Source organism: Eurytemora carolleeae, unplaced genomic scaffold (assembly GCF_000591075.1).
Source record: "Eurytemora carolleeae unplaced genomic scaffold, Eaff_2.0 scaffold546, whole genome shotgun sequence".
Lineage (NCBI taxonomy): Eukaryota > Metazoa > Arthropoda > Copepoda > Calanoida > Temoridae > Eurytemora > Eurytemora carolleeae.
The window spans coordinates 129,590-142,016 of NW_019396717.1; the positions used below are offsets into that span (position 1 = coordinate 129,590).

Consider the following 12,427-nt stretch of genomic DNA (forward strand, 5'->3'; position numbering starts at 1 on the left):
GTGTTATGGAGAGCGTTGAGAGAAGGAAGCCTTACAATCCTATCCAGAGAAATACCACTCGGTACTTATAGATTTCATTAGGTCTTTAGGGTAGTCGCTAAGTAGCGAAACAGTAATATACGGACTTATAAATAATATTATCATTTATATTTATTAAAACTGAAAATAAATTTTATAAACTAATAATCCATGATTTCATGATTATACTCTCTCCACTCACTTTAGGTTTAAAACAGCTGTCATGGTCGCCATAATATATTTGGTTGAAAACCACAACATCTTCAGATGGCTAATGCATACGCCTTGTAGAAATGAATCAAGCAAAATAAGCTTGGTCGGTTTAGACTAATAATAATAATGTGAGAAAACCTAAGTTACAATTAGGTTTCTCATGCAGATCTTCGTTTAATATCAAAGAGCAAGCTCGAAGAAAAAAGATTAAAAAATTTGAGTTTAAGGCGAGGTGTTCAGTTCCCTGACTTTTTCCAGACTTTTACTGAGATTCTAAAATTCTAATAAGTGTAGAGAGTATTTGTCTACAGCTTTCCGAATAAGTCTAGTTGAAAGGGACTGAGGGGCTTAAAAGCAATATCCTTGATATTTTGACCTTTAATAATATCACAACCTTCATGAATCGAACAATTATTCATTACGCAAATAATCAATCAACCATCAATTAATCAATTTCCTATAAATGTATTTATGATGAGGTCCTTTTCTTTTTAATTTGCATTCTTTATCCTTCATATATCATCCTTCATTATTCACCCTTCATCCTTAATCCTTCAGTCCTCTCCCCTTCATCCTTCATTTTTTCATCCGTTATGCTACATTTTTATCCTTCATCCTTCATGTTTCATCCCTTATCCTTCATCCTTCATCCTTTATTCTTCATCCTTCATTCTTATATCTTCATATTTCATTTTTTATCATTCCTTCTTCTTCCATCATTTCTTCTGCATTCTCTTTTTCATTCAGTGAACCCCCGTTTTATCCTTTTATTAATTCTTGAAACTTTATCCTTCATCCTTCATCCTTCATCCTTCATTCTATCCCTGTCTAATGAACACTAAGCCTGCGTGCAGTTAAATTCCAATAGATTCGGTTTACAATGATGCATCGGGTTGAGACAACTAGATACTATCTTCCTTACATTCAACATTATTTATATCTTAATAATCTTAACACCATACCTAGTCGATCCTTCAATCCATACAGTGTGCAGGGATTCTTTATTTACACCTTAAATCCATACAGTGTACAGGGATCCTTTATATACCTTCAATCCATATAGTGTGCAGGGATCCTATATATACCTTCAATCCATACAGTGTACAGGGATCCTATATATATACCTTCAATCCATATAGTGTCGCATGGATCCTATATGTAGTGTGCAGGGATCCTATATATACCTTCAATCCATACAGTGTACAGGGATCCTATATATATACCTTCAATCCATATAGTGTGCAGGGATCCTATATGTACCTTTAATCCATAAAGTGTGGTGGGATCCTATATATACCTTCAATCCATACAATGTGCATGGATCCTTTTTGTGCACCTTCAATCCATACAATGTGCAGGGATCCTATATATACCTTCAATCCATACAATGTGCAGGGATCCTATATATACCTTCAATCCATACAGTGTGCAGGGATCCTATATATACCTTCAATCTATACAGTGTACAGGGATCCTATATATACCTTCAATCTATACAGTGTACAGGGATCCTATATATACCTTCAATCCATACAGTGTGCAGGGATCCTATATGTATATGCCTTCAATCTATACAGTGTGCAGGGATCCTGTATATACCTTCAATCCATACAGTGTGCAGGGACCCTTGACTTGTCAAGTATTTATTTCTGTAAATTTCTCTATTGCTTCTAATACATAATAAGCAATAAATTCGCAAGTCACTTTTGCAAAGAAACCTCAAATGAAAATTAACAATTGAAAGAAACAAAAACATTGATATCTTTTGGTAATTGATCAGATACATGGTTGTAAATCTGGGATTGCCATTAATAAATGGAGATTCATTTGAAATAATGCTTACAGTCCCTTTACGAGTGGGGAGAAATTGTTTAACGTGTAGATCAGAGTTCTATCATATGACTTCCTACTTTTTCAATCCTTATTCTAGCACCGTCATCAACTATTCTTCAGATCATTGAGTAAACATATGGTAATGTAAATATCATTGGGAATTCATTTTTCAGTCAGTATATGCAGGGTGTCCCAAAAAGCATGGGGATTTTAAAATGCTCTAAAGATCGTTTTTAAATTTTGTGATTTCTAAAATGTGGTTTTTCACCTATTTTGAATCTCAAAAATTTGTAGAGCTAATAGAAGTCAATCTTGTAATCTAAAAATATCTTCAATATTTTTGAAGATTTAAAAACAACTATATAACCGTCTTTATGCAAAATTGCAACAATCGGCAAAGACGATTCATAAAGCATCAGACTTAATTATCATGTGTATTAGGACACCTTGTACATATACCCGTGACCAGACCAAAAACTCAATTCATTCAAAACTAAATTTCTTATGATGAATAATTTTTCAATACTTTGCGACCCTCTCTAATTTTTTAACCTCTGAAACCTCTTTTGGATGAAAGATTTGATCTGGTTTGAATGAAATATTGGGTGAAGATTGAAGAAGCTTGGAGCAGTTTCTGATGTTTTTCATCCTTAACATCCTGATCTTTTAATAATATAATTACAGGGTCTCGTATTATCCATCCTCAGATCTAAATATATACATGAGAGAAGAGAGAAGGAGAGATTTACGATAACAAAGATATATATATATACAGGGTACCTCATAATAAATATATATATACAGGGTACCTAATAATAAATATATATATACAGGGTACCTCATAATAAATGTTTGAATGCATACGATAAAGGGTGTCTAAAAATGCAGATGATTTCTCCATCCTACCTCTTAAATGCATTTAAATCCTAAGCATTTAATCCATGAACTTTTGGGTTTTAATTTATTTAAAGGATTTTTATTGCCTCAGAATCTCGTGATGATGCAGTTCTAACTCATTTTATTTACTCTATTTTCATATACCACAACCTTTAAATAGTATAATTGATATTTATCAATTTTCAAAATGTTTAAAATCATAAAATCAAAAGTGTGTACTGGCCTAACTATAGCGTGAAGTTATGATGGCCCGGGGACCAAGATTTATAAATGTGAGCTAGTCGCTTAACTTCATACCGCCGTCGGTTCAAATCTTTCACCACCGATTCAAAGTTTAAGATTGATGAGGATTGAGGATCGTAATCAGTGATTTAAGATTTGAACCGGCTGTATGCAGTTCAACGACCTCTCCAATTTATCAAATTCAGTCTCAAGTGAACTAGGGTTGACTTGAGGAGTCTCCAACTGTGAACTTTTGTGCAGGATTCACAATGTACAATATAATTATGTTCGAAATATATTCCCAGTGGTGGGGGGTCATGAGATACTATCCATGGCGGTCAACCTAGACAGAGATCCAGCGAACCTGGGTCATTATCTTTACAGTAATCTATTATTGGAATTGATATAAAGTCTACTTTATAAAACTATAATCTGTAAACAGAAAACTAAATGATTTCGAGAAGTAAACCATGGTTTAGATGATCTTTAAAGGGACTGTACTGTATAGAAGTATAATCTGTAAATAGAAAACTAAATGATTTCGAGCAGTAAACCATGGTTTAGATCATCTTTAAAGGAACTGTACTTTATAGAACTATAATCTGTAAATAGAAAACTAAATGATTTCGAGCTGTAAACCATGGTTTAGATCATCTTTAAAGGAACTGTACTTTATAGAACTATAATCTGTAAATAGAAAACTAAATGAATTTGAGCTGTAAACCATGGTTTAAATCATCTTTAAAGGAATTGTACTTTATAGAACTATAATCTGTAAATAGAAAACTAAATGATTTCGAGCAGTAAACCATGGTTTAAATCATCTTTAAAAGAACTGTACTTTATAGAACCATAATCTGTAAATAGAAAACTAAATGATTTTGAGCAGTAAACCATGGTTTAAATCATCTTTAAAGGAACTGTACCTTATAGAACCATAATCTGTAAATAGAAAACTAAATGATTTCGAGCAGTAAACCATGGTTTAAATCATCTTTAAAAGAACTGTACTTTATAGAACTATAATCTGTAAATAGAATTCTAAATGATTTTGAGCAGTAAACCATGGTTTAAATCATCTTTAAAGGAACTGTACTTTATAGAACTATAATCTGTAAATAGAAAACTAAATGATTTTGAGCAGTAAACCTAGGTTTAAATCATCTTTAAAGGAACTGTACTTTATAGAACTATAATCTGTAAATAGAAAACTAAATGATTTCGAGCAGTAAACCAGGGTTTAGATCATCTTTAAAGGGACTGTAAACTTAACCTTTGATTTAAAGGGAAGCGTTGTCGATTTATAAAAGTTTTTTTAAAACTAATTTCCCTATTGTCTAGCTTAAAATCGATTATTTGCATTTACTGAAAATCGATTATTTTCATTTAATATTGAAAATAGGGACTAAATAACTTCTACAGCCAGAAAAAGGACGATATATTTTTAAGTTTTAATGAAATAAATGGAAATCTTAAAATGATGGTTCACATGAAATTGATATAACAGTTCCTATAAATCATTTCTCTATACTGTCATGATTAGACAAATTGTATCTTATAACGAACTAGACAGAAATAGAAGGTAAAATTATTGCAATAGTACTGGTACGACTTTGTGAATTCGTAGCTTCTCTAGTTTTAATTTTACGCACAAGTATAAGAAAAGCAAATTTATTTGGTTACAAATTAGAAATTTCAAAACATTTTTGTTCTTTTCAAAATATTGCAATAGGCCTTCAAGAAGTTCAAGACGAGGCATGCCGAGTCCAATGGCGCCAGATCCAATCAGGGTTCAGTCATGTGTTTGTTGTCTATTCTGAACCAATAGAAATAGTATGGCGGTAATATCTATCTTTCTATCTATCTCATTATCCAATTAGAGATATGAATCCTTTTATCGGCAATGGAAAAGTTTACTTCTACTGAAAACATAAGATTCCAACCCTCCGTGAGATTTATTTTAGTTTGAAGTTATTTAAAATAAATAACTTTATCTATGTATTTCGTACATAATCTCCTCCTTTTCTTGTGTTGAACAGTTATAGACATAAATGCACCTGTAGGATGTGTTTCCTTTTGAATATACATATACATCAATATTTCCCAGATATGGTGCTGTTGGATAAATTACATACATAAATTTGAATTATAGATATAAATCCATTACAATTTCAATACATACATGTCTACATAAATTATACATTTTTAGAGACTGAAATAGTAATTTCAAGTGACTCTCTGCTTGTTGGGTGGTATGTCCGATTCACAACGGTACCCTAAACAGTTTTGTCTCATTAACAATGCAGTTCAGATTTTAATCATTTTCTTTTTAAAATATGATTATTTCTAATGATGGGTTCTCTTGTAAAGTGACATACGCATATCTGCCAGAGAAGCAATTGAAACACTGTCAGAATTAAGCATTTTCCATTTGAAAAACGACAACACCTTCTACGTTATTGACCCAAAAATGTTAGAAGGTTATTACTTTAAATGAAAGGTCACTTGAAATTACAACGAGATTTCCTTTAATTTAATAAACTTGTATGTATATTAGTCGAAAATATTTGATCCGTCTAACCTCTCCTAATGTTTGTGAAAAATGTTAAGATGCATACAGTTTTAGAGCTGCAAAGCTCTAGATTGAGTTTTGAAGGATTAATTTGCTAGATCTTGATCAGAATGTGAATTTTTTAAAGTTTAGGTTGGTCTAGATCCCGATTTTAAACATTGACTGAAATGTGCATTGGTAAAATTAGAATTTTTAAAATTTTTCTTTTACATTTTAATCTTAAAAGGACTGTACATCGTTATTTCAAGTTACCAAATTCCTCCACGATTGACATGCGGCCTATTACCACTGCCTGATCTAGAATGAACGAGATACCTTATTTTTCAAGCTGAAAATTGATTTGTGATTTCTCTGTAAGGGTGAATGAAGGAACCTAAAACTGTAGAAAACGACGATATCTTTCTCATTATTATCATAAATAGTTAAAAGGTATCAGTAGTGAATCAGACATGGCAGTATTTCTGGAATTACATATTTCATATTTAACTTGTCCACCTTTCATCATGTATTCTATGTTGTTATTCAATGTCCTTAATTTGAACACAAGGTTTACATCTTGATACTTCAAGTATTAACAGTGTTAAGTGTTAAGGTGAGTGTGTGTGCGGAGGGGGGGGGGTGAAGAATGAAACTTTTTTTTCAAAAACATTTTTATCGCCTATTCTTAGTACATAGTGGAAATGGTTTGAGTTTTTAATTTTTTAACGTCTCACTGGCTTAATTTTTTACTTAAAGTTGGAAAAATTTCGAGGTTTAACATTTTACCCGCTTAGAAAGTTTAATTTTTCAAGCTGGCTTGGAAGCTTACTTGGCTCTTACCACTAAACTACCGAAGATAACGACAGATAAAAAAAAACAGCGTAAATCCGGCTTAATTTTTTTACTAAAAAGTAGTTTTGTTACAGTCACTTTAATATATATATATATCCAGGTTTCAGCAGGTATTCTATACTGTTATCCAATATCCTTCAGTTGACCGAATACATAAAGGTTTACATCTTGTTACATCAAGCATTAATGCTAAATACCAGTGTTAACTGTTAGTAGGGGGAGGGAGGAGGTATTAAAGAAGGAGTGGTAGTAGAGGGGGGTGGGGGGTACAGGTCCAATAGTTCAACTATCCATCATCTCATCAGTTGTCAAATATTTTCATTCTTCATTTCTCTTCGGAGATTTTAACTCTGTTTACGTGTCATAATTTACAACTGTGAACCCTTTTATCCTCCCCCAAACCCACCCTTTCCTTTTCAGGTCAACCGCCTCCTCACAACCTATCCACTTCTTTACCTGGTTAAGATTTCCCCCTCCCCTCCGACCTCCTTTGCTATCGCCTTTTTACCTAGTAACACCTACTTTAGTCTCATTCCAAAGCTTTTCTCAAGTTTTGTCAGCTGTTTCCTTAACTTTTAACAATCTAGATTGTTCTAGCCGTAGTGTTTTGCAACTTAAGCCTATTCTAGCCGTGGTGTTTTACTACCAAGCCTGTTCTATCTGTTGTGTTTTACAACCTAGTCTGCTCTAGCCGTAGTGTTTTATAACCTAGTATGTTCTAACCGTAGTGTTTTACAGCCTAGCATGTTCTAGCCGTAGTGTTTTACAACCAAGTCTGTTCTATCTGTTGTGTTTTACAACCTAGTCTGCTCTAGACGTAGTGTTTTACAACCTAGCATGTTCTAGCCGTAGTGATTTGCAACCTAGTATGTTCTGGCAGTAGTGCTTTACAACCTTCACTGCGATTTAATGGTCTCACGCTCTCAAGCAAAAATCGTTGAGAATTTTGCCAATAACTTCTAAAAAACCACATCTAACAACAAGTGCTTTACAGTGCTAAAATGTACATGTAAAGGGCTACAGAAAAGCATAAGTGAGTTAGAGCGGTAAAATTTAAACTTAGGGCGTTGCGACACTTCAAAGTCAGCCCTGTCTTAAAAATTGATGAGACTGTTTATAAGGAGGCTGAATCTATGTGGGCCTTGTATGTTCTATTGTTGAAATTCCATCTCTGTCCCATCCCAACCCATCCTCTTTAATCCTCTCCTTCCAAACTTTCCATTCCTCGCCTTCCGACCTTCAATCCATTGACCAACTTCTGGAACCCCTCGGCCATAATCATTCAATCCCTAGCCCCCACCTTCCAATCCCTCAATTCACCCTTGTTTATAGTTTATATACTCCTAGCCCCAGCAGTAGATAAGTACTTGGTATTGAATAGATTGAAAATTCTAGTAATCAGATCCAAAATATCGATTCTCACACTTAAAGGGGCGTTCAACCCAAAAGTACTTTTGTGAATCTGGAATTGTGCGAACATGTCACTCTTTATAGTATCAGTTAAAATTAGTCCAATTATAAGAGAAGTTCCAATATATAGATACTCAAAATAATTAGATCCTAATTGTCATCTACTTATATCAAAGCCAAGAACAGTGCAGAAAGATTGTACTTTTACCTTGAGTTTTACTGAGAACAGTATTTTTAACAAAACTAACTTTTTTATGATCTTGCATTTTGATATTACTTTTTTTTCCAAATCAAAACGTTTTGTGTATTATTCAGTTTAAATTTAAAAGTATAGAACATTATTTAAAGTCTATATTTTGAAGATAATTTGAAATCGTTATCTTATTTTATTTTCAAATATGTATAGACTTTTTCCAACCAAACAGGTATAAAAAGATAATAACGAGTAATACTTTTAGTTTATCTTAAATTACTTTTAATAAACTATTTAGTTTTTAGCCAAAGATTTTCGACCCATTCAGCTTAACCCTTTCGATGAATGAAATTCTTTAAAGCTTAAATACTTAGTTACTATAAATCATTACATTTAGAGGTAAACAGAATACTTATTGCTTACTCTTCGATATTTTGCCTTTTCATTAAATACAATACAATTCTGTAGTCTGTACGCATAGAATTTATTTTTTATTCTTATCAAATTTTCTACACTTTAACTTTTGTTTTTATAAAATCCACAAACTCGATTTTTTAAACATTTTTTTTTCCTTTTGCCTGACTGAAATCTCCGACATTTTGAATTTTTTGTGAACTGAAATCTCTCAACCCTGTTAAACCTATTCTACTAAACCTTGAATGATTGGCTGAACCTGACGAAAATATTATTGAAGTTCATCCAACCATATTTTCATCTAATTAGAAAATATTATAATTATCAGTTTTCAATATATTCTCCAGTCCCCACAGGTTTATTATCAAAATCAAGTAAAGTGTGTAATTTTTTCTATTCAAGGATTAATATTAAAAGCAATGAAACATACTTTTTTTAATTTCTTGGTTTAGAAATAGAAAAATAATAGATAGAATTAAAAATCAGACGTTAATTTTCATAACTTTTACAAATTGTATATACACACTTCAATAACCATATTCAATTCATATAACTACAAAAGATCAAATATACCTTTTAAATTCTTACTCGAATTCATTATTATCCTATAAGCCTAGGTAAAAAATAGGCGGCTGGGGAATAAAGTAGTACTCAGGAAACAAGTAGTATAACTTGATAAATAAAATTGCGTTTCTCCCTTGCTTCAATCAGGATGTAAAAAATGCCAAAAAAGTATCTAAAAGTATAAAAAAATTGTTACTTGTAAATAATTTATTTAAAATGTGTTATATATGCTTTTAATACAAAAATAGTACAGTTTACAGAAACGAAGTTACACAATATTACTCTCTTTAAGTTTAATTGAAGCTCTGACGGATTGAACATGTCTGCTCAACGTGTTGTATTCATCTATAGGAGAGATTCTATCAAAAGGTTCTGATTCTATAATACTCGGTGTCGGAGCTAGATGAGTGTTCTCGTAAACTATCTGATCAGGAGAAGAACCCTCCTCGTTCTTCACCAGGGATAGAGAGGTGCTGGTGGTGCTAGGAGCTGGAGATACTACAGGGTTACTAGAACTAGGATAGGATACACAGTCTCTAGGTAGACCTGGAGATACTGAACTATGCCTTGTTGTATTGTGGGAGGATGCAGCAGGATCAGAAACATGGTTATTTCTATATTGCTGCAGGGAAGAAGTAACTATTTTGTTTTTATTCTGAATTTGAGAGAGGTTTGGTCTAACACTACTTCTCATCTCACTTTGACGAATTTGTTCCGATTCAACTCCTTCCTTCTCATCCAGGTTGGATACCATACTCAGTGCGGAGCAGGGTGTTGGAGACAGGTTTACTGGGTTCGGTAAGACGGATAATCCACTCGGGATCTCAGTATTGGAGTAGACAGGCATCTGCTTCTGGAGGAAGGAGTTATCCAAGGAGTTGTGCTCCGTGTCCGTCAAATGAGTGGAAGGGTTGGAGATCTTGGATTTGAGAGAGGAAAACTTTGAATTATTATTATCCAAATCTCCTGTCTTGTCTGCGCTTTCACGAACCAGGATAAGGATGAAGAAAACTAAGGAAATGATGATGAGGTGCCATGAGAAATAAATCTGAATCCATTCGGTTTCCTTGATTTCTCCGCTGATTTGTAGAAGCCAAGTTCCTTGTAGGAGTAGAGATATCCCCAACACAATATTTGCGTGTGCATCGAAAAATGCGCCAAAAGCAGACAATGCTGCAACAACAATGGTGGCCATTTGTAAAATGTTCGCCATGTTTCCATCTTCAACTCTAAGAATGTACAGCACAGCCTCTACAACCAATGCTGTACCTAAAGCGAATGTTTTCACCAATTTTTCACACTTTAATCCTTTCCGGAAATGTGTCACGATGTCGATAATTCCATAGAGAGAGAAGGCAACGTAGAATGTGACGAGATAGATATCATTAAGAGCCGTCTTCTCCTGGTTCTCGGAGAGTAGAACCGTCAGGATTATCCCTGTTCCAGCTGATCCAAGAAATACAATTCCGTCCCAGGGCAGGCTCATTAACACTCCGCACCTTGATCTTCCGATATGTTTCTTCAGAGAGTTCGTCCTGAACAGATATACGTAGCTCAGTCTGAAATATACAAATTGTTAATAATTTTGTATCGTGATTTTTAAAACAATGATAAAATAAATGTTTTGAGACCGATTTACGGATAAAAATTTAAGCAGTATCAATTATCTTTATCTCAATCTTAAATTCCTCTTCATTATTTACAAGTTTACAGATATGATAATAAAATGAAATCTATGGGCCTGTTGGGTGGGACGTTTTGTGACAACTTTCATAAATTCCTTGGAAAACGATAAAATGAAGTTTTTCAACTATTCTAAAAATTCTATAATCTAAAAGTGAAATGTTGAAAAATGAACCCAAAATGTCAAAATCGTAAATACACAATACAATGTAAATACACAATACAATGTAAATACACAATACAATGTAAATACACAATACAATGTAAATACACATGGATAACGAACGATTTATCAAATATAATGTAAAAAATAAATAAATCTATTTCTCTGTCTGATTTAATTTTATTTTTGGAAAAGTCCCAAAATTTAATATACATTGTCGTAATGAAATTGAGTCTTTCTTGTTTTTTATATTTATATCTTTGCGTCGTAGACCTCAAATATTTAAAAGGTCCACCAGGTTGCAAAGATATTGAGATTTGAAAATTTAAGTTTGATGCAAAGACTCAATTCCTTTGAATCACTAATAAATTAATCCGAAAAAAGTGCGAAAAATGCGAAGTAATTACCCAAATTTATTAAAATGAGAATACGAATTCATTTGGTTATATAATCGAATTCATTTGGTTATATAATCGAATTCATTTGGTTATATAATCGAATTCATTTGTTTATATAATCGAATTTCAACATATTTTCGTTCTTCTGAATAGCCTTTCAATAAAAGGATTTTTGTTAAAAAAAACTTGTAGATAATATTTTAATTGAACGTAAAGTTTACTTTAAATTGATGTGGTTGGTTCACTAAGTATTTTGCTTACCTAATGGCTAGAATGATGAGAAAAATGCCGGGTATGATATTTTCTGTAATTTTCTCTCTCTTCCATCCTTCTCCTATCGCAGAAACAATAGTTTTGCATTCAATACATAACAACTCAGTCGAGTTTTCACCAGTCCAGTTACTCATCCTTCTATCTAACCCAGAGAGGGCTTATTAATAGCGCTGGATATTCACGTCTACACCTGATAAGGGTCTTTTCGGTACTGAATAGATTGGGGTTATGGTAGACTCGTATGGGGTACCGACCGGTTTGACTGTAATGGGTTTAGAGCCTCTGCTGGTTAGGATGAGTATTGGTTTTGGGTTCAAATTACGGACTGGGCGGATGGTTGGGAAGCCGGTCCGCGTCAAAATATTTGACAAAATAACAGTTAATAAAACAACTTGTTTTGGTCTTTGATTTGGTATTTACAGTTATTATCAGAAAAAGACGGAATAAAAGTCGTCTTCGTTAAATAATTAATTTAGAAACGTGCATAACATTTTTGCAACTGTATCTGTTATATAATATATATATATATATAAAGTTGTAATCTCTGTTTGGATCTGTTATATATATATATACAAAGTTGTAATCTCTGTTTGGATCTGTTTGTTTGTATGTCATGGATCATGACCCAAATAATCTTACATTTAAAAAAAACAATCTCGTATTGTGGTTTCTTCCAAAGAAAATTTGATAAAAAATTCAAACTATACTCTATTTACTTTTGGGGAGGGGTAAAAACAATTGTT

The 12,427-nt window shown here is 32.8% G+C and overlaps 1 protein-coding gene across 1 annotated transcript; it reads right to left on the reverse strand.

The window, feature by feature from the left end:
* Window positions 1–9,366: 9,366 nt before the first annotated feature.
* On the reverse strand, window positions 9,367–12,093 carry LOC111707733 (uncharacterized). Its single transcript, XM_023480872.1, has 2 exons — window positions 11,673–12,093; window positions 9,367–10,726 (listed from the first exon to the last, which is right to left on the reverse strand). Exons 1-2 carry the CDS (start codon window positions 11,816–11,818, stop codon window positions 9,436–9,438), a joined length of 1,437 nt encoding a protein of 478 aa, XP_023336640.1. The 5' UTR covers window positions 11,819–12,093; the 3' UTR covers window positions 9,367–9,435.
* Window positions 12,094–12,427: the final 334 nt, after the last annotated feature.